At 36.0% G+C, this 24,307-nt stretch overlaps 1 protein-coding gene across 5 annotated transcripts in view; it reads right to left on the bottom strand.

Annotated features, from left to right (window-relative positions):
- LOC123678746 (probable G-protein coupled receptor 158) overlaps positions 1–24,307 on the bottom strand; it is a 101,296-nt gene that overhangs the window by 38,296 nt on the left and 38,693 nt on the right. For all 5 annotated transcript variants that reach the window (XM_045615919.1, XM_045615918.1, XM_045615915.1 and 2 more), the window contains exons 2-6: positions 24,069–24,271; positions 22,749–23,123; positions 19,286–19,446; positions 9,815–9,974; positions 8,868–8,936 (exon numbers count right to left, since the gene is read on the bottom strand). In XM_045615919.1, coding sequence (XP_045471875.1) covers positions 8,868–8,936; positions 9,815–9,974; positions 19,286–19,446; positions 22,749–23,123; positions 24,069–24,227 — 924 coding nt within the window. In that variant the 5' untranslated portion in view covers positions 24,228–24,271. The remainder of the gene's footprint in view (positions 1–8,867; positions 8,937–9,814; positions 9,975–19,285; positions 19,447–22,748; positions 23,124–24,068; positions 24,272–24,307) is intronic.

Below are 24,307 nucleotides of genomic sequence, written 5' to 3'. Positions count from 1 at the left end.
CTGCCGCATTTGGAGTGAAGCTAATCCTCAAGTGTATGTCGAAACACCGTTACATCCACAAAAACTGACTGTTTGGTGCGCTTTATGGGCTGGTGGAATCATTGGTCCGTACTTCTTCAGAAACGATGATGGCCAGAACGTTACAGTCAATGGTGATCGGTATAGAGCCGTGATTACTAACTTTTTCATTCCTGAATTGAACAATCATGATGTCCAGGAGCTGTGGTTCCAACAGGACGGCGCAACATGTCACACAGCTCGTGCCACAATCGATATATTAAAAGACACGTTTGGTGACCCCCCAATTTCACGTTTTGGACCTGTGAATTGGCCTCCAAGATCTTGTGATTTAACACCGCTAGACTACTTTCTGTGCGGCTATGTGAAGTCATTGTTCTATGCGGATAAGCCACAAACCCTTGACCATTTGGAAGAAAACATTCGCCGTGTTATTGCCGATATACGGCCACAAATGTTGGAAAAAGTCATCGAAAGTTGGACGTCCAGATTGGACTACATCCGAGCTAGCCGTGGCGGTCATATGCCAGAAATCATATTTGAAATGTAATGCCACAAGATTATATTGCGGATTAATAAAATTCATGTCAATCGGATAATCCATCGTTGTTTTATTGCAATTTAAATTTCTATAGCTCTAAAATGATGTCAGGTAGACTCCTAACATGAAACAATAATGCTGCTTTCTACTAATGCCTATGGGTACATTGATTTTCCCATCTTGAATTAAGATATCTCATCGGAGTAAAGAGAGATTTTATTTTTTGGCAAACCATCTTTCATTTTTCCTCGAATATTTCACGGCCCCGAACTCTCCCGGCTTTTGCTTTTCCAATTCAATTAACCAACTTTCGTTGAACTCGCAAAAACAATATTTATTGAAGTCCAATTGGATTTCTATCAACAATGAGATAGTTATGAGAACGGGCCGAAATCGAGGTGGCTATAAATTAGGAAGTCCATAAAACACTTGAACAAACGCTATCTCCTCTTGTAGAGCCGAATCTCAGGGAGTTTAAGCGTGGCTGAAAGGGTGTTCCTATCAAAACTTTTCCAACTTCATTTCTCATCGAAGAAATTTGGAAAAGGAATTACCTACCCTCCTACACTACAGATGTCGCTTTTCCACGGTAATCGGGTTTTCGGCAGAGTAAAGTTTTTGTATTGGCTAATTAAAAGAGTGGGGATAGAACTGGTTTAGGCGTCGATTTCGTCTCATTGCATATTAATCGATGAACGTTTCAGGCAATTTAAAGTTTCCATGATTGTTCTCCGGAAAAAACTACAAAAACATCCCCTTTTAATGAGTACTCATTATCGAACTTATAATAATATTGAATATAATTTAAACTCCAATTGAATATCATTGGAATAATTCACAGATGATGCGAAAGTGATGTGAAGTATCAATAATGATATTCAAATGACACATTGTAACCTTTATCGAAAGTTATCAACTTTCATATAGAAAGCAGCTCAAAATAGTTTGATAATTAGGTAAATCTTGGCGCTGCAAAATGGTGAAGGAGCCGGTTTAAGATTTTTCACGAGTAGGTCCTTCGGAGAGGATTACTCAACAACTATTTTACCCATATGAATGGTGTAATGATGCATAAAAAAAAGCACATGGGAACATTAATTTTTAAATGAATGGAATAGTTTTTCAGGTGTAAATATTCCAAGTTTGATATGTTATTCTCCACAAGTGATTAACTTTTCTTGGTAATCCTAAATTTCTCGGAAAAGGCAGAATATTGTTTTACTCTGTAAATGTTATCTAGTACAAGTCAATCTTGACTTGAGATGCGAGTAGAAGTATGTGAAAAAAACTTAGATCCCAAGCCCTGCGATAAACAAATCGATTATCAAAGATTAGATTTCATAGGCAATGTGACTCTTTTTTCATCCTCTCAACTGATCCTTAATTCAGTCCTGGAGTAAAAGATTATAACCAAATTTACACCCTCTGCGGATTTGCCACTCTACCAGTATCCAATACTCGCTAAAATGATTCATTCTGAATCTCTAGAGACAGTCTAGACTTTCTTTTCCTTTCGCTTTCAGTGATGAATAGACTGCTTCAAAAGGAAACATCATAATTAAAAAATCGTTTTCATCACAACGAGAGGGCTACAGAAGAAAGCTGAAATTGCTTATTATTTCTGCCCAATGAAATGATTTCTGATCGAGAAAATTTTTATGAGGAAAAAAGAATTCAACTTTATTTCAAAGATGGATTCTCCAATTTCCAATGCAGAAATTGCTTATTACTTCTGTTCAATGAAATGATTCCTAAACGAGGAAACGAGGAAATTATTATAATGAAAAAACTTCAAGGGAAGAACTGAATTGGTTTCTGAGCATCTAGTGGGCCTTTGGAGTGTATAAATGTATATGATGAATTTTCTATAAGCTATAACAAATCAAAAATAAAGAAGAATTCAAATGAATACAACGAATATTTTTCACATAAATTTTGGTGTATTTCATAAGAATTCAACTCAAATAATATCGTCTATGAATTTTTTTTTGATTTCTCTCACTAATTATTTTGATAAAACTATTCAATTATTTCCTAACATTGTTCAACCGTGTATTTTTCCATGATTACAAAGAACACTAACTGTCATCGTGACGTAATGATTTAGAAGATCTGTTCAGAAAACGAGTGCTCAAAAAGAATTCAACTAGTTTCAAAACAACAATAAATATCCTGACACACCACACTGACTATAATAAAAAATATAAAAAGTGAAGTTTTCAAAAGACTTATATCCCTGGAATATCATATTCCCAGCTTCTCTCTGCACATTTGTGGACATTCAAACTTATTGCGGCTGTTGAGAGTGAGTGAAATTCGCCCCAATATTTAATATGGCATAAGAGAATGGTCCCAAGGATCGGAATGAACAGAATTCTCCCCTCACTACCAACCCTGCTTTCATTGAAAATTTCGGGTAGGGTAGAAGCTAATGTAGCAGAATTAATGATCGAATATGTGGGTGGAAAACCTGGTGTCAAGCGATGTTTCTCTGGAGGAGCAGGAAATTCATTCGGATATACTTCTGGGCCTAGAATGTTTACACCTATTCTTGTGTAGGCTGACAATATACAGGGTAACTGTAGAGGAAAAGGACGACGACGGTCCAGAAGAGAATAGAAGTCCTCAAAATGAATGATGATCAAGGTTTGAAATATACAATTGGGTAATAGTTCTCAGAGATAAAATGTGATTTATGAAAAAATTGTAGAAATTTGATGTTTTTTGCGTTGGATAATTGAAAAAAATAATCTGGTGATATTCAAAATAAATTATTTGATGCTTATTCTCTGCCAGTTTACTAAAAACATAGAAAAAAGTTCTTTTACGTATGCGTACAATATTGCTTCCCCACTTTTTTTCTGAAATTGGAGGCTTTATTGTAATATTGTAATGTCCATCTCTGGTCACTACTTTCTCCCATATTTCGGGCAGTGTAAGAAACCCGCGTTGAAAAAACTGGTGAAATCGATCCAATTTTTTTACTTCTTAATAAGACCACTTTAACTTGTCTCTCGTTGTATTGCGGCCGTTTGTCTTTTAATGCTCGGCTCAAACACATTAATTGTGTTCGATAGCGATCGCCTGAGACTGTTTCAGTCAGTTTTAACTACTCATAATACACTACGCCTAGCTGATCCCACCAAATACTGATCATGACCTTAGAACATTGAATATTTGGTTTGACCGTTGACGTGAAAGCATATCAGGAGTATCCCCATAAATTTCTGAACTTGTTATTATTGTAATGAACCCTTTTATAGTTTTCAGTCACAATGCGATGCAGAAATCCCTTCCGTCTTTGCCTTGAAAGTAGCTGTTCACAAGCAAACAAACGCCGTTCAACATATCTTGTCTTCAAATCGTACGGCACCCAATTTTCTAGTTTCTGAATCATTCCATGACTTTTTTGAAATGGCTTGTTACGTCACTCCCTATGATCCTGCCGATTCTTGTTGCATTTGACAAGAGTCTTGATCAAGTAATGCCACCAATTCTGCATCTTCGAAAACCTTCACTCTTCCAGCGCCAATTTGGTCTTCGACGTCAAAATCACCGTCCTTGAAGCGTTGGAACCACTCTCGACACGTTTTTTTACTAATAGCGGCCTCATCATAGGAATTTGAGAGCATTCGATGAGCCTCAGCCGCAGATATTTTCATATTAAAGCAGAAAATTGAAATCTCCCGCAAATGACGAGAATTTGGCTCGTAAGCTGACATGTTTAATCGAGAATAACTTTATGGTGCAGTCACAAATCGACTAATATTTCGATGACGTTATGTTAACAAATACCTAAGCTTATTGTATGACATTTCCATCTATTTATTCCGACTACCACTCACCGCTACAGCCATCTATTGCTAAACGACAGAAGCAAAGTTGTACACCTAATATAATCGAACCAACGAACATTCAACATTAACTTCAGACTAGTAAGTAACATTGATGGACAGGGATTCATAATATGAATGAATGAGGCTATACATTAAGGAATTAAATTTCATTATATTGATGAAAAAGTATATTTTATCAATGGAATTTTGTTAATGATTGACAATCTCTAATGCAATGATAACGTTTTTCAGTGTACTGAAACAAGTGCTGTGATTTCTCTGAAAATTAAGATATCGCAATTACCAGAATCAAGAATTGTTTAGAGAATATGAGGCAACATCTGATTATTCGAAATCATTGTGTGTTCTGAATGAACGCTTACTTTTCACTTTTTTTTGTTAGCCTTTGTTCAAGAGAAAATGAATAACAAACTTCGTTGAGATTTTGTCCGTTCACCTAATTTGCCGATGTGTGTAAATTTGAACGTCGAAATTTGGATTTTGTAAAACCCACATCCTTTCATTATATCCATCTCATTAGACTATGAGATTGCCGCGGATAAATAAAAAAAAATTAATCCCAAATGAATCAGGCTTTAGCGGATTACCCACTGCGTTTTTTCCACCCATTTCGGGATTTCGGAATGTGCGTAATAATGAAAATTTTCCACCCCCACAAATTATCCAGTCGCTTTGTTTCTCCATTTCCAACAGTAGTTAACTGTGAATTACGTTGATCTGTTTAATATTATGGAAATAGTCGGATTCACTTTACAGGGTTGGCATTCTCGAGGGTGGCGGGGAATATTTCGAATGAAAACGAAATCATTATACAAAATAGTCATAAAAAAATTATAAGTTCTCCTACGTTGAAAAACTTATCTGATCTTGCTAGGACATTTTTGTCTCTTATTTGAAGAAACAAATGAGAAAACGAATTTGAAATCAACTTCAAAAACAGTTTGATAAAGTGATTTTTAGTACCTTTAGTACTTCAGTTATAGGTTCCATTCATACAATAATTAACATAGATAGAGGGAGTATACGCAATTTTTTCATGTCCCCAACATGGTTAGATTACGTTGTCGGATTGTGATATAATTCCAAATCCACAATTTTACTATATCGTTATGAATGTATATTATATTGAAAGAAATATATTTATTTGAGTGATTTCCGATTAAATATGCAAATTTGAATATTTGGAATCCAATATTTTTCCTAATTTTCGAATTTATAATAAGCAGAATATTTATTATTATCTGTATCTACCTGCTGAAATCTAAGGTTTGGCAATTTTTGCTCTCCTAGTGTCATCGGTTGTTTCACGTCGTTTGGCGCGCTTGAAGTTTGTTTTCTGAATTTCTGATATATTTAGGTATTTATTTAAAAATATTTGGAGTTGATATAAAACGTTAATTCACCATGGGACATGAGAATTGCGTTCTTTTTGGAGAAACTCTCGAATTGAGTGAAATATCGTATCACCGATATGTTTTCATTTTCGCGCGCTTCATGTCAAATATGATAGTTGGGGACAAAATTTGCTCACTGAAAATGACATATGCTTCCTCTATCTATGTTTATTACTCTAAGGTCCCATTACAACGAAATGTCAAAACTGTCATGTAGTTTCGGTGTGATCTTATTAAAAATAGAGTTATTTTCGAAAAGCTCTTTAGTTTACAACAATTTTGAAGTTGTTATGTTATTCGTCTTTATCAGGTTGATATTTTCGATATTCTCTTCCAATGAAATTTCTCACTGATTTTTTGGTCTGCTCAGTAATTTTTCCTGTTGTTGAATGTTCTCTTTTTATTTATTCTCGTTATAATTTTGTAGCAATTGTTAAGAGTAAATTTTCATTATCATTATTGAGTTAATTATCAATTAGATAGTACGAGGAAAAAGCACGAGTAACCCGAATACTGAATAATTTTTGTTTTTAGTTTAGAGAGCTGCGAATTCACTGAATATTATGAGTCTTTCGGATAGTCCTAGCTACTCCGTTGATTGTTCTTTATGAATAATTAGTAGATAGTGTACATAGATGTTCAACATTTTGAACAACATTTTTCATCTCGTTATAAATCAAAAGTTTGTCTCCGAAACTAAATGAAATATTAAAAATCAGAATGAACTTCTTTGTATGATAATTGCAGATCACACTCATACCCTAAATGTATATTTTACGACTGGCCACCCTCGAATTAAATCCAATTTGTGCCTCGTTGCGAAAACTTTCGTATAGTTCTGAACGAGGTAGAATACAATCCTGCCCAGCTGTGAATTCGATATGATTCATATTACACTGAATACATTCATTTCGAGCAGAGCTAAAGCTCATCAAGTTGAAATGAAACCGAATAATAGGGGTTGCTTTGTTATAACCATAACGTTGGCATTTCAAATATGAATATTTCGGCTCTGGAATGTTGATTGTGTTAACCTTGACAGTGTGATGAATTTAAGTGACTGCTTTTGTTTTCGCTGATGAGTAGAGCTGTACAGGGTGAGTTTGTTGAAAGTCACCTCGGCTCAGCCAATAACTTCTTTGTGGGCTGAGTTTGCATCTTGAAAGGGTTCAGAACTTTTTGAGCCTTTTAGAAGGCTGCTCTGGTATTTCACTCGCCAAAAACTAGTGGAAGAGAAACTAAGAGGATATTTTTAATTGAAGCTCATCGATCTACATATACTTTAGATCGACAACTGATAGGTCTACGGAGTAAGTAAATCTATTGGGCTTATAGATCTACACAGCTGATAGGGTGGAACTCAATAATGTAATAAAACTATATTTTATTTGAAGGAGCAATTTTAAAATGCTAGAATTCACTGAATCTTTATATAAGTCTTCAAATAAGTATTTCTTAATTGAATATTGAGTAGTTCTTAGTTAAATGATGAGTATTTCTCTGTTAAATATAGGTCCACTCCTTATAACATATAATTCTATATCATAGTTGAGTTATATCAATTATGTGACTTGCTGCAAGTCTACCATCTATCGGCTCTGTAGATCTATAAGCTCAATACATCTACCAGCTTTGAAAACCCATTAGTCATCTGGAGATTCTGAATATCAATCAACTGAGTGAATCAATGAGCTTAGAGTAAAAAATATTCACTCAGCTTCTGATCCTATTATTAGCTCCCGAGAAGTTGCAAGAGTAGCATTTTCAAAATCTAGAGGACACAAACTGAGCCCACAAAGAAGGGATGGTCTAAATATCATGAAAAATTCTTTGAATAACAATACCCTCCAAAAAATTTTATAGGACCTACGAAATATACCAACAACGAAGATCTAGCAAAGTAGATCTGCTGGCTTACAGGTTAGATTCTTATGATCTAATACTTCAAGTTTATGTCTGTAGATACATTCTACCAATGTACATATTCCATTAAAAAACCATTTCCCGGTTTGTTTGGAGGAAAAATATTTGAGGAAGCGTTTTGTCGATAGTTTCCTTGTAATTACGACTAGCAAAACAACTTAGTTGACTGTTGGTTTAATGGAGAAGTTTATGCTTATGTTTAACTACCAAGTCTATTAATGCCGGGGTTGTATATTTTTTTTTCTAATGAATTGAACACAATTCTTTGTGGCTTGTAATGAAATTGTTGAAATTGGTTTTCGTGAGAGAATAAAATTGAAGTGTGACTGAGAGTTTTTCAGGTATTGGATATTGGAAGTATACAAAAACGAAATAAAATAGTACAACAAAAGTTTTACAAGTGCAGAAGGCATTTATAGTATTCGACGAGTTCAAAATTCATAAACAAGCCACGAAGTAGGTAGTTTTTTAATGATCGAGAATGAGTCAGAATGGGCCATCTGTTCGAGTTTCATATATATTCTGTCCTCTAATTCACTGAGTTTTCATTGAAATTAATGGAATATCTTCATAAACATCGTTAAGTGATTTTTGCCATGAAAAATGTTGGTCGAAAGGACAGTTTTCTTTATCACAAATTTCAAAGATAGTAGCAGGAGAGTTCCAACATAAAATAATGAAATATAACCATGAAATCTGTGTGATCCTGAGATATTCTTGCACGATTTTATTCAACTAGGTGAGACAGAATTGAAGAAAACATATATACCTACTTCACATGACATGATTTATATAACAAAGAATATTCACATAATCCAAATAAAGTTTTTCTACATAGTTATATAGTTTCCAGTTCTTTTGAATTCGAATATCTTTCACGGTTATCGCAGTATTAACGACAAAAATAATAATGATCATAAACTTCTCCATCTTTTATTTCCAGTCATGATAATAACGTGACCATACTTATTCATAATCCTCACGATATTGCTCTATAAAAAGACAAACGACCAAAATTTTCACACCCAATTTAACGAATTCTTTTGAAATAATATTCAGAGCAATTCCCCATCCATTTCATTTTTCAGCTTAGATTTCGGAGAGTAAGCAAATATTTATCATTTCAATACTCACGGTTGAATATAAAATGCAGGCTCCGAGAAGTATAATCTCTAAAATGGTCCACATACCGGTCGAAATTGCCTGGAAAGAAGATGATACGAAGTATAATATGAGTATATAATCGGCTTCTAAAGTATGAATGATGGTGTTCACATTAATCGTTATCAAGAGGAAACCGTATTTTGCTAAGGGAAGTGGGGACGCGTATTATATTCGGGATCTGGACGCTACAAACAGAGCTTAATCCTCATATCGAATCCAGGAAAAAATAATTCCGATATAGTCCTGTGACAAATTTGTGGAATGAAATATTAGAAGTTTTTCATTGGTGAAGACTTCAAGTTATATATCAATATTTGAACAAGATTTTCATCAATGAAGGCTAGGCTAAATCACAGAAAATATCACTGAAGTACCTATGTGTCATCTCCAGTATGTGTAACACTTCTTTCAATAAGTTCTAATCCATCATTCATTTGAATGTGTGTTGAAAGCAAATAAACTTTATTATTATTATTTATTTCGGTTTTTAATGTTTCACAAATAAGAATTAGTTAAATTTGGACTGACTGTTGATTTTCCTTAATTCTGAAATAGCAGCATAACATAGAGGTTAAGCTGGTACTCAATAAAAATGTAAACGGTCAATTGATGCCTGACATATTTCCTTTAAAGCTGAGGCAAGATATTGAAAAGCACCATGGTGCTTTATTTTCCGCTTGAAAGGGCAAATATTTGAATAACGTGAAGACTATATAGTGAGATGGAGAACTTAAATCATTTCTATTAATGAAAATGAAATATAAAATTTCAGATTTATGAGATTATGACTTTCTTAGGGTTAGGGCTGAATGAGTTGAATAAGAAAAAAGGAGTGAAGAAGGGTTTGGAAAAGCTACATGTTATAAATTATGGCAATTTTCTTTACCCAAATTCTTTCATAATATTTCAATACTTACTTTTGCTTTTCGATGTTTGAAGACTAATACACCAAGGATGACTGTGAGAGCCATGCAACCTAAATGAATGGTGAAAATTATCGTTTTCAGAAATACATCAACAGAAACCAAGCATGATCCATTTGTTCCATCGCACGTAAGAGGAGATCTTTGTATACATCTGTAACAAAACATTTTTTTCGTCAAAAAAACGAATATACTGTCGTTTTCAAACGATTGGAAATACTCCATTAAATGAACTGCATCGAACATTCTGATTGATAAAACTGATTTTTAGAATCATCGATTCTATTTCTGTGAACCTCACCGATTTTTCTCATTTTCAGTTCCCGATTCAATTAAAACAACGAAGTTTAGACTAATCGATTCGAAACGATCATTGAGCAATTGATTGTAAAAGTACAATAGCTAAGCTGGAGTCTTTTTTCAAGTATGGTTTATTTGAGATAAATAGCAGAAAAGGAATAACTTCAAGTCATCAGATTACAGATATCTGTAATCTGTGCTTCAAGTTGAAAAATTACATGAATGAATCTATGATTACAGAAATATTGGAAGTGTCATATTCGATATCATACTTGAATTTGCTATGATTTCTTTTTGCACAGAACTCAAAATTGTTGTTTGACATGTACACCAAAAATATTCCGTTATAATAATTGAAAAATCTGGTATTTATTTTTTGATAATCTTTTTGACTTGTTGATGGTTTTTGTTATGCTTTATGCTATACACATGACATTCTGTACGAAGTTTGATGAGGTTATTCGGAGACCTTGTTGGCCACCGAATACTTCGATTATCTGAAGTTCACAGATTATCATAGAGTGGCACTTGGTTGATTATTGATTTGCTGTGTGAAACTGATACCTTTGATGATTTTATGGTTTGATGAGAAATTCATGAATTATGTTACCTATATATTTTTGAAAATGAAAAAAAAAAACAATTTTTTTGGTTTATGTCCAAAAAACAAAAGTTTGTATTATAACTTCAAAGCTATTTGCCATGAAAAACAAATGATCGGTTACATTGTTTGACTCTATTATCGAATTTTAAGGAATAGTTTATTTTAAAACAAGTTGCAGAATGTGCTCCTATTCCAACAAGAACGCGAAATTCGAAAACGAGCGAGTTTTCGAACGCATGAGTGGTGGAATTGCCTCCTGCAACGAGTATTAGACGATATTTTCTCTATTTCAGTCAAGTTTTGTGAAATATTGTATTTTATCTTGGCAGTTGGTGTGACTGCTACGAAAATTGACAGATTATGGAATTTGAATTTGAAACGTACGTTTCGAATTTTGAAATAATTTATAATTACGCATTAAATTATGTCTGACGAAATCGATTTAACACCACCAGAATAAAAAAAAAATTGCGAATAAAGTTGCAAATCATTTTACTATTTCCAAATTATATTATATTGTGAATTTAAATGCGCTGAAATTTGAAAGGATCAGAAGTCAGTATAGACAATCACAAAACGAAAAATATAACTGAAAATAATGCTGTAACGAGTTCTTTACAGCACTGTTGTAAGTACCGTAATGAACTCATTACTGTACTGAAATAGAGAATAGTTATTTATAATACAAATGTAGAAGGCATTGATATTCTTCCACAAGTTCAAAATTCAAAAACGAGTCACGAAGTGGCAAGTTTTTGAATGAACGAGCCTTCTGTACGAGAATTATACATTATTTTCTCTAATTCATTGCATTTTCATTGAAATTAATGAAATATTTCCATAAATATCATTTAATGATTTTTGCATTGAAAAATGTTGGTTGGCAGAACTGATTTCTTTAAGGCAAATTGATGAATTGACAGATAAAGCCGTGGCGGAAAGTTCGGAGTACCAACATATAATAAAAAAATATAACCATGAAGACTGTACGTTTCTGATATATTCTCGCACGATTTTGTTCTACAAGATGTGGAAGAATGAACGGAATAACCACATAATTAGAGAAAGAGTATTTTTAAGTCGGAATAATGACGCTGAAAAAGTCTTCATAATATAATTTTCGTCACGAAAAGTTCTGAAAACCATTGTTTAGGAACGAAAACTACATCAAAAGGCACAAAAGAGAACCGGATAATAAGAAACCGTTACTTTTCCAATACATCGAAGCAGTTTTCGCATTGACCAAAACTCGAGTATTGACCAGGAAGCGCAAGTAGTAAGTCGACCCAGATAGGGGGAAGTTGATTTCGCTAAAGCTAAAGTTCAGCGCGTGTTCCAGAACTTTTCGGGGTCTTTTTCAACTCGTTTGGGAGGAACAGGATAGGGACACAAACATAATTAGAATGTCAGGAACCTATGCGGGGAGAGTATACTGTCGAGTCCGTTTACTGAATATTTCTGGAGTAGAAGAAAATTGGATTAACTTTGGTTTTTTTGTAGATTGTGAAAACAGGGAGTTTCGGTTGATGTGGTTGGTGACAGTGAAGTTGTTCTTATAGGTTTGATGCTCCTTGTATTCAGGATGATGATATATTTCCTGAATCTTTCAGGAATTTTTAAATTGCTATCTTCGAATGACTCGCTCTTCACTTGATGGAAATTCATCCAATTCGAAATGACAGTTATTCAATTTTCAATTATATATATATAATAATTGATTCGTTACAGAATAGCTCCGACTGATTTAACTTTTTACTTTTTTTATTATTCACTGAATAGGGGTCGCTGTGGCTCTGTTAGCCTACTAGGAACTGCGTCCAAATTGATCTTTTTTTTCTCTCTACATATTCATACAAACCCAGGGAGTCCGTCGATACGGTTAAAGAAACCGACGAAATCCATAGAAGACTTGGCTATTACTTCGTGAGTATCCAGAACTGACTTTCCCATGTGATTGGTTCTTTGGAAAGTCAGACTCGGAGATTTGCACACTATGTGTTCGGTTGTTTCTACATACTTGTCACAGAGCCTGCAGATCTCATCTGCTGACTTACCCATGTGGTACAAAAAGTATTTGCACTGATAGTGTCCTATATGCAGAGCCATCATTACCCAAAGCTCAGCTCATGGTAGCTTCAGGAACCTTCTGGTAAAGTTAGGTGAAAGCACCACAAATTTCTTTGCCTGAGCAAGACCCTGAGTGTTCCTCCAGAGGGTTTTTCTATTGTCCCACTCCCATTGATAGACCTCTATTAAAGATCTTTATTCAAGTAAACAGTGTGAATTACAAATAGTGCAAGTGTATATAGGACACAATTCAATGGTACATATAAGTATATATCACAAGGTAACAAATGGAATGTAGACAGTGAACAATGGTATGAGTGAAAATCAAAAATTTTATCTGATAACGCTCAACCGTTCATTCTCACACACTCAGAGCGGAAAAGGACATAATCCCGAACACGAACACATGCAACACGCCAAAAGATCGATTACGCTCTGTGGATCTTGCCAGAGGTAGCAAAAAATAAAATGCTAATCCCACGCTCTGCGACTGACATCTTTGTGGATGGACCATCCTCCTCGTAGAGTTGTCATCACGAGGTCCCTTCTAATTTGCGTGGTGTCTATTGAGAGGGCTTGCAGAAGGGCACTGCTTTCTAGGCACCAGAATCCCCTTGCTCCGATGACGAAGAGTAGGACTCGGATGCTCTTGCCAGGATTCCTTGCCGCCACCACCTCCAACAGCTCTGGCTGATTATATCTCGCTCTCTTCAGATGATATGCTTCAGAGAGCACACAAGAAAGCCCACAAAAAGGCTATGGATCAACAGGTGTTAACCTTGATGCCTTTTCTGCAAGTTAATCGGCTTCATCGTTTTCTTCAATACCACAATGCCCCGGTATCCATAGTAGAGTTACTTTATTTCCTCTGGCCAGTTGCTTTATGGTATTACGGCACTCCCATATCAGTAGAGACCCCTGTCTATATGATTCCAGGGATGCCAGCGTATCCTGGCTGTCCGAAGTTATGTAAATACGCGCCCCTTTGAGGTTTCTTTTGAGACACTCTTGGGCGCAAACGAGGGCGCAAATATAGACAGCTATTATCTCGGTTCGAAAGATAGATGGCTTACTTCCCAAGAATCTAGAGTTCTTTGTTTGAGGCCCATACACCCCAATAGCTCTTTCTGATTTTTATTCATCGGTATTCTATATGGAAGACTTTTTGTCCAAGCGATTTACGAAGTTCATTGCACTGAGATGGTCATCAATGACCGTTTCAAAAGGTACTTCGAAATCGAATATAGTTGGCATCACATCCGAGGTTTTTGCCAATAGGTTACTTTTCACGAAATAATGTAATATTGAACTGTTTAACAGTCAGTTGAACTGCCTTAACTCAAGAACCTAAGAGTTTTGAAAAATCCATGAATAATTTTTAAATTCCTTCGACGACATTGTTCTGAAGAAAATCTCCTGAGGGTGGCAACAACCCCTAATTTTTTTTATAGGGAGAAGATGTTGGTGGTGATTTAGTGAGAATTCTTTTCTGTTCTCTAAAAATTGCAAATCCCCTCAATACAGAAGTTGACCTGTTTTTTTAAATCTTCGAAAATTCTTCGTTTGGGGGGCGAGACAAATTTTCGTTGGGACACTCTGTATATTCAATTCAAGGGTTGATGTGAAATAGGAGAATTTTGAATTCACACCTTGTAGAGGGCTGCATTAAAAAAATTAACTTAATGCACCCTTTGTTTGATCCATATTAAACCATAAGTATTCAGCTTTTCCATTCCTCACTGAAAACGAAGAAACGTAGTGCTGTGGAAATAATAATCCTTTGTGCAAAATTCACAGCCGTCTGCTTGTTTTGGATATTGCTCTCAATGCCAACGGTAATATTCTCTGAGTAGGCAGAGGAGCCACGAGAACAACCGAATCGGTGAGGAATAATGACCTCATAAACATGTTTTATGGAGTAATTTTCTTGTCCTCATTGTTGGCCGGGTCATGAAAGTTGAAAACCCGAAAATGAACAATGTGGTGGAAAAATTTCAAAAGAAGAAGTAAATTCTCGATTATTCGGAAACTTCGTAGTAGGAAATCCAATTATGAATGACACATAGGTGTTCATACCCATCACATCTTGTCTTTTCGAAAAACTTTTTCTATTAAAGGGTCATATAAGGTGTAGTGAGAAGAAATCCATTATTTTTGTATGAAAAACAAGGCTCTAATTACCATAGTAAAAAATGATCCGATTTTGGTCACATATGCGCCATTTTGTTCGATATTTTGTTATAATTTTGCATTATGTTCTCTCTCATAGAAGCCCTCGTTCCTATTGGCAAAACAAGGAGAGAGTCGATTTTCACAAGCTTCTGTTGAAACGAATTTTTCACCACCAAAATGTTCGCCATGGACAGGAACACTTGGTGCCAGGTCTGGACAATAAGGTGGATGCACCTTCCAATCAAGTCACTATCGATTTGAGTGGCTTGTCGTTGTCCTGACGGAAATTTAATTGGCCAAAGCTGGCCGATTCTAGAAGATTGCTTCTTTCAGACAATGTTATTATAGACAGTAAAGTTCCGAGTTAACAGTTGTGCCGTAGGGGAGTAGCTCTGAGTGAATAATTCCCTGCCAGTCCCACAGCAAAACCGTACAGGCCGTTAATCCTAGCTTGGCCACCGTTTCCGTCAGTTCACCTTGTTTCGACCACGACCGTTTTCGCTTGACGTAGTCGTAAGTCATTCACTTTTCAACAATTACCAACCGCTTCAAAATGGGGTCGATTTTGTTTCGATTCAGCAGCCATTCGCAGATGCAAATTTGGTTCATGAGATTGTTTTTGCGTTCACTCGTGTGTTACCCATACATACCTCTAATTTAGGAACACCTTGTTTCTAAACTAAAATTAATTTTTTTACATTATTGTGTGAAATTAAATTCATAAGTCTTGTGATATAACGTATATGAATATTTTTGGCAAATATGTGAACCTAAAGAGGAAAGCATACTTCCTGACGACAGAATATTTGGAACGAGTAATAATCAGCAGAGTGGGGTGTTCTCTCTCATTAAGAAAATGCTCCATTCGTGAAAAGCTTGATTGCGACGGCAGAATTGAATGAATTCAAATCATTTTCCCTCGCCAACACAAATTTAGCACCTGGTTTCTACCATCTCTTTCTTCAGCTGAAGTGGAAGTTTCTCAATTAGAGAATTTAATAGATGAAATTAATATACGAGTGTTCAATCCCTCGCTCAGAGTGAGAGAAGCGTCATACTTTGATTGAAATTGTTGACCTTATTCCATCAGGTACCCAAATATTTTAAAAGATATAAAGCCACATATAGACAAACATACGAGTATTATCTGGCAGGGATTTTAATTGATCTCACTGAGATCAAAAACCGAAAATATGCAATGTCAATGGACTAGTTTAGTGATATTGATAATACTATATTTGACACGATAGAATTAAAATATAGAGCAAAACTGATAAATCAGTTACAAAAATTTTGAAAATTCATCAATAAATGACTGAGAAATAGATTATTTAAATTTACGTATTTTAGCGCAGAACGTCTTTGGTCTCCGACTCGTCTGTGACGTCACGCCACTTGCCTGTGATCGCTACACCATAAATTACGTTTAAATACTTAGCCGCGCCAAGGCTCTCGCGTCGTTTGTAGTTGTACAGTGTAGTTTTAACTCGAGTTTTGTTTTTATGTCACCATAATGGAAGAAGGCTTCGTGAAAGGACAAAGTTATTTTTAGTCAATAACTTATTTCATACCAACTTACACCTTAGTATTTTTATTATCAGAAATAGACAGCTAGTACTGTTAGGTACTTTCATCAAAATGATCTTCACACACATATGAAGTAGTTTTAGGTCCAATTAAGTCACGCCTCATTAATTTGCACCACTTCTTCCTTTGATTCATGTCATTTGGTACATGACGAAACAATTTATTGGGGTTTTTAATTGTCGTGCTTGCACACATAGGCACAATACAATAGTCGTAGGATTTTTTTTTATTTCAGCCATCGTGTAACGAACAAAACACGACACGAACGGCACAAGTGATTGTACACCAATGAATTCGTAAGCACTCTGCGAATACCAGTCGCCTCGTGTAAGTGGCGTGACGTCACACACTAAACGCTGCGTATTATGAAATTATTCTTCCAAGCGCAACTTCAAAATCTCATAACTTTTTCATTTCTAGAGATATTTCAATGATTCTTCCACATTTTTGTTTCATTTTACTTAAATTTCTAAAATTAATCCTTAACAAAAAAAATGAAAACTAGTCCATTACAAAAGATATATCAATTATTATTTAATAAAAGTTGAAAAAATGATACAACAAAGAAAAAAGGTTTGTTTTGTTATTTCATAGATGAAAATTGTGTTGTATTTCGATTATTTTGCTTGATTGAGCGCCAAAAATAGACCTTAGAGAAAGTCCTAATGTGATACAAGTACAAACTTTCTCAGCTCCAATTACTGCAACGATATCGTGATCCAAAATACAAGTTATCGACACCTCTGTTCGAAACACCTCAAAAGCATCAGTTTTAGTCGATCTGCCTGAAACTTCGACCTATAAACTCACAGTATGAATTGGTATTAATTAAGGCCTTGAATGCATTCACTTTGAGGTTTCATGAAAGCAACCGGGTTCACCAATTACTATAACGCACGAGGGTGAACTGTAGCTAGTTGACAGGGTGAGATTCTGACACAGCTTTCCGTGGTCCCTAGAAGCGTTGTGTAGCAACTTCCCATATTGATTTCTTGATAATTGTTTTCGATTAACTACTTGAGTTTCTGAGAAGAGATACGTTTTCCTGGATTCGATGCATCATTCAGTTGAATTTTTGAAATATTTATCAAACCCATAGAGTAATAAACATAGATAGGGGGAGTATACGCAATTTATACATGTCCCCAACATAGTTAGATTACGTTGTCGGATTGTTATATATTTTGAAATCCAGCTGTTCCAGGAGATCCAAAGTCGATGATTAGTTCTTGTTAAAATGCCTAGAGCACGTGTATGCGGAATTTATCTCCAGCTAAGTGAATTTGTTCGTACAGTTGTACGAACAAAAATCCAATTACCGTTATGAGATGTTATCAAGCGTGGTTTGAAATGTCCAAAAATACCACAAATGAAGTTCCAAGATCGACGTCTAAGACTTATGGCAATTAGAGACCGATTTGCGACAATTCGATCTTTGGCTGAAGAGTGGTTAGGAGAACAAGGCCATCCTGTAAGTGCCCGAACGGTTTACCGCCGGAAAAGGTCCTTTGGACTGCAGCATTACCGACCCCATCTAGTGTTACCTCTGACGGTTGAGCATCGCCGGCCACGATTGCAGTGGTGCAGAGAGCGTCAACATTGGAATGTGGAATGGCATCAGGTCGTCTTTTCTGATGAATCTCGATTCTCCTTGGGTGCACATGATGGCCAAAGAAGAGTTAGGCGACGTCGAGGCGAAAGACGTGAACCTCAGTTTGATGTTGAGCGTCATGTACACCGGACAGAAGGCGTTATGGTATGGGGTACTATTGCACATGCAGGTAGGTCACCTTTAGTCTTTATTCTAGGTAACATGACAGCGCTGCGTTACCTTCAAGAAATAGTGGAGCTATATGTTCTTCCTTACCTTAACTGGCTTGAGAATCTAATGTTTCAGCAAGATAATGTCCGACCTCATGTTGCCAGCGTTAGTTTAAACTGTGGCGGCTTCTCATAAAAAGCTCCACATAGCAACAATAAACACAGCACTCGGTCGCCTAAGAGATGCGACAAGGTGCCGGGTTCGAGTCCCGGCGGCTCCCGATGATAATAAATTCCCCAAGCGTCTGTGACATGGCACACACAAATATACCAAAGTCACACTGATGAGTCCGGTGTGTATGCCAGGGACGAAACGCATAACTAGGCATATGTGAAATCCTACAAAACTTTTTTGAAGCGACCCATATGAATCTTTTGTCATGGCCGCCCAGATCCCCTGATCTTTCGCTCATAGAGCATGTTTGGGACATCGTGGGTAGAAGAAGGCTTGGAAATTTACGCCAGCCGACACGAACTTTGGTGGCTCAGAAATAAATAGTATAGGTAGCTTGGGATAGTATCCCTCAGGAAGAAATAGACCATCTTATCGCATTAATGCCGAGGCGTGTTGGAGAGTGTATAGATAATCGCGATGAACAAACAAATTATTAAAAAATTCATTAAAAAAATTGTAAACTCTTCGTTTTTTTCTGCAATTTCAAATCATTTACTACTTGCTATGCTATCCATGTTTCACCAAAAAAAAAATTGCAAATTTAAACAACTCCTTCTGGGTGTTGCAGTTTCTTTGTCAGTTAGTATATCACAAATCCAACAAGACCAAAAGAACAATTCGCGAAATCCTCAATCGAGTATAGGACTCAAGTTGACATGAAAAAGGCATAGTCTAATAAGGGGTTAATTTGAATTCCACAAATCAATTGCGCAAAGGTCATCATTGTATTGACACTCACCGAAGAGAATCGACATAGGAATCGATTTCATCGTCACCATCGGCATTTGTGAACCCTTTCCAGCTTTGGTTGGAAGACTGTGGGTTGAAGTAGCCAGGTCGACAAACGCATCGATAACCCTCCTCATTTTCCTCGTCCTCTTCGGCAGGAATTGGTTCGCACTGAAAACAAGAAAGAATTTGTAGAATTCGAAGCTTTCAGAAGATTTCGTTCTGTTTTCATTGAAATTGGGTCGGGGATACCGAGGATTGACGAAATATCGTGGTTTTTCATTCTTTTGAAAATGTTACAGGGTCCTTCAACAGTGGCGCACTTGAGAATAACGTGATGAAAATATGCAGAGTGTTCACTTTTTCCTGTGAGGATCCCAACTTTGTTTCAATATAAGGGGATCTAATTTTCCGGAAAAAATCATGTTGCTAAGTGATATTTTAACAAGAAGCACGAGTGCTGGTGGCAACAAAATTCCGAGTCGAAGACGAGGATTTTTGCAACAGTACGAATGCTTTTTGTTTAAATATAACTTAGGTTTTTGGTAGACTATTTCAATAAACCGTAGTCTTAAGCTTAAGACTAACACTCTTAGAATCCCTAGAAATAAACAGGTATAATACCCAAAATATTATTATTGAACGAACAAACGGATGTAAACTCATCCCCTTTATTGAATTTCTTCCGATAGTTTGGAAATCCCAGGCGGTAAATTGTCCAATATAACTTTGTAATTTATGATACCCTTTCGAATATTTTTCAGTCAATTTTGTTCCTATATAAGATTCCGAAAACTTTTGTACTCTTATCAGTTCAGAAATGTAGCCTGATGAAGCCACAGTGTGGCGAAACAATTGTTGCTAAGAATTAAATAATATAGTGGAAATTAATTCGTTTTATTTTATTTATAATGAATTTCCGCCAAGTAAGGACCGAATCCATGAAATGACATATGCTCCCTCTATCTATAGGGTGCTTTTTTTTAGAGCTATAGAACTTTAAATTGCAATGAAACAATGGATTATTCGATTGACATGAATTTTATCTATCCGCAAGATAATCTTGTGGCATTACATTTTAAAAATGATTTCTGGCATATGACCGCCACGGCTGGCTCGGATGTAGTCCAATCTGGACGTCCAATTTTCGATTACTTTTCCAACATTTGTCGCCGTATATCGGCAATTACACGGCGAATGTTTTCTTCCAAATGGTCAAGGGTTTGTGGCTTATCCGCATAGACCAATAGCCCTACAGAAAGTAGTCTAGCATTGTTAAATCACAAGATCTTGGAGGCCAATTCACAGGTCCAAAACGTGGAATTAGGCGGTCACCAAACGTGTCTTTCAATAAATCGATTGTGGCACGAGCTGTGTGACATGTTACGCCGTCTTTTTGTAACCACAACTCCTAGACATCATGGTTGTTCAATTCAGGAATGAAAAAGTTAGTAATCATGGCTCTATACCGATCACCTTTGACTGTAACGTTCTGGCCATCATCGTTTTTGAAGAAGTACGGACCAATGATTCCACCAGCCCATAAAGCGCACCAGTCAGTATTTCTGGATGTAACGGTGTTTCGACATACACTTGAGGATTAGCTTCACTCCAAATGCGGTAGTTTTGTTTGTTGACGTAGCCATTCACCAGAGGTGCGCTTCTTATTACTCTGAGGTAAATAAACTCAAAAGAACTGCTGACAGGTGCTATCATATAGTTTTTCATCTAGAAACCATTTGTAATTCAAAATTGAGAGTTTGAATTGATGATTGCAGATTAAGACTAGGGAAATAGTCAACGGAAAACCATTTTCCAATGAAAAATTTGAAACTAAGTACATACTTATATTGTTCTTGGGTCTATTCATAAAATATTTGAAAAAATTGAAATTTGATCTATAACACCGTTATGTGAATGAACGAGCGCTCAAAAGCTCCCGATTTCGCGTCAGTGCAGTCCCGATTTGATGTAGGTATGTTCAACACGAAACGAAATTCGTTTAGTGCGAATGAAGCAGTTAGGATCATAGCGCTTCATTTCTCCGGGCCTAATGTGGATATAAGGCACGTTTCACATAAAACATCAATCACCAGAGCTAACTCTATCCGGTACGATGATTACATTTCCGGTTATCGTTAGGGTTCGCCAGTTGGGCAAGAGCAAAAAGGCCTGGAGTCAGCGAAATGTTGTTGGATATTGTATTTTTTGTTCATCGGTACAAAAAACAAACGTGAGCAAAAATTGAATCAGTAATTTTGTAGTATAAACGGATATGTTTTATATTTGATAACAAACAATAACCAATCTGGGGGTATTAATGGGAAATTTCGTTTAACAAGCAGATTACTCTTTGATCTTTTGATCGATATGTTTTCACTAGGGTTTAAACATTGAAATTACTATATTTGAGAGCTGGTTCCTCAGACAGACCGCTTTATAATTTCTTTGAAGGTAAGTGTAGTATCAAGTTATATTGATACTAGGGTTGTTCAATAAGTTTTGCGGTTCTAAAGGGTGTTTTTTTCAAGGTATATAACTTCAGGTTGGCATTACTGTTCGAGATGGCGACCGATTTAACAGCTGTCAAGTGATTTGTTCTCAGTTTGGTTTGGCAAGTCATCGTGAATAGACTCACGCCTGAACAACGCTTGCAAATAGTGCAATTTTATTTCGAAAATAATAGTTCTGTGTCCATTAGCGATGAAGCGCACTTCTGGTTGAATGGCTACGCCAACAAACAAAACTGCCGCATTTGCAGTGAAGCCAATCCTCAAGTGTATGTCGAAACACCGTTACATCCAGATAAACTGACTGTTTAATGCGCTTTATGGGCTGGTGGAATCATTGGTCCGTACTTTTTCAAAAACGATGATGGCCAGAACGTTACAGTCAATGGTGATCGGTATAGAGCCATGATTACTCACTTTTTCATTCCTGAATTGAACAAATAAGATGTCCAGGAGCTGTGGTTCCAACAAGACGGCGCAACATGTCACACATCTCGTGCCACAATCGATTTATTGAAAGACACGTTTGGTGGCCGCCTAATTTCACGTTTTGGACCTGTGAATTGGCCTCCAAGATCTTGTGATTTAACACCGCTAGACTACTTTCTGTGGGGCTATGTAAAGTCATTGGTCTATGCGGTTAAGCCACAAACCCTTGACCATTTGGAAGAGAACATTCGCCGTGTTATTGCCGATATACGGCCACAAATGTTGGAAAAAGTCATCGAAAATTGGACGTCCAGATGGGACTACATCCGAGCCAGCCGTAGCGGTCATATGCCAGAAATCATATTTAAAATGTAATGCCACAAGATTATTATGCGGATAAATAAAATTCATGTCAATCGAATAATCCATCGTTGTTTTATTGCAATTTAAAGTTCTATAGCTCTAAAAAAACACCCTTTACTATAAAATTTAATCATAATGTTCGAAAAATGGTACCTAACTTGAAACACTTACTGTGGTTGATTCATTGTGACATTTATTTCTTGGCAATATCCCTTCCAGACTGTCATCGCAAGGATTCAGATTAACCCTCACAAAAAGTCCTATGCTGATATCCGAAGTCTTCAACACGTATCCGTAAAACCATTGGTTCCGGAAAAAATAACAATCCATGAACAGTGGCGTCCAGCCAGTTTTACTCTCAGCGAAACTTCTCCAGAATCCTTCGGTTTCTGAAGTCCTAGTCGGAAACACCTTGAGTCGTCCAGAGATGTTTAGAGCCAAGTTATATTCTTTGGTTTTGGTTATTATAACACCTACCACTTCCTTTCTCTGTGTTATAATTTCCCGTGAAATGTTCACGAATCTGAATAAATCGTTGTTTACAACCTGAAAAGATAATGCAAATTTTAGGTTTATTCTTCAACTTTAGAAATATAAATTTATACAGAGTGGCCACTTTTTTAATGAGATTGTATTGGTAACTTTTAAACCATAAGAGTTAGAAGGTCGGTCAAATAGAAAAAAAGTTGCATTCATAGGAGCATTATCAAGCAGTTCAAACAAATCGAGATTATCAGGGCCGGTTATTGAGATATCATAGGAAAATTAAATTCTGTCATTTTGATTTTTCTTTTTTTCCCACTTTATTTCAGATATTATCAAAAAATGTTACTGGAATTTTTTATTCGACAGTAAATTATCCTCAATTTGATGTAATCAGATTTCGTTTCCAATGTTTCGTACTCTCTGGGCCACCCTCAACCTCATTTTTTTCAATACGGACCTGCATATTTTAGGACACTTTTCGAAATAACTTTTAACGCTGAATTCAACGATATATCATACGATGTCATTCAAAGTTGATTTTCAGGTGATTTCGACCCTTATCCGAATTTCTTTGGGTCGTATCTGTATTACATTTAGGTTCCTTCAGTTTAATTAACAACATGCATTACATTTCGATAAGAAAATCAACTTACTCATCTTGAACTAAATGGAAAATATTAGAATCAAAGCAAGAAACAAGTAAAAATTATTTACATATTTCAGTTCATACTAATTAAACGGAACTATCATTTAATGAAAGAAAAATCAAATGATTATTCGGAAGTAAATGAAAATTAATGAAGTAATTGTTCGAAATACCCATCATTTTGTAAAATGCACTTTAAGGTTCTGGAACCCATACTTCACATACATTTGCTTATTTCATCTCCTTGAATACCTTCCAATACATTCTCGTCTCGCGAAGAATCTCGGGTTCGTAGTATCATAAATTTAAAAAAAAAAAGTGGCCACCCTGAAAAAAAAAGGTTTCAACTAGCTTCTCACCTTATGATAAACCTCGTATGTCACCTGGGAGGCATCAAATGTCAATCCGGATGACGGGGCCTGTCTGGTGAGAAACTTGATTTCACAGCTGTCATTTCGAACGAAAGTGGCATATGTGGTATTGAAGAGCAGAAGAAGAAGTAGTAAAGCTTCGTTCATACCGTCATTATTCGGATTTAGACGGCTTGCCCTCTATAAGAAACCTGAAAAGGAAAAGTTTGATTCAACACAGAAATAAA

Source organism: Harmonia axyridis, chromosome 4, assembly GCF_914767665.1.
Source record: "Harmonia axyridis chromosome 4, icHarAxyr1.1, whole genome shotgun sequence".
NCBI lineage: Eukaryota > Metazoa > Arthropoda > Insecta > Coleoptera > Coccinellidae > Harmonia > Harmonia axyridis.
Note: the sequence above shows the minus strand (reverse complement) of the source record. Positions and strands in the feature narration are given on the sequence as shown.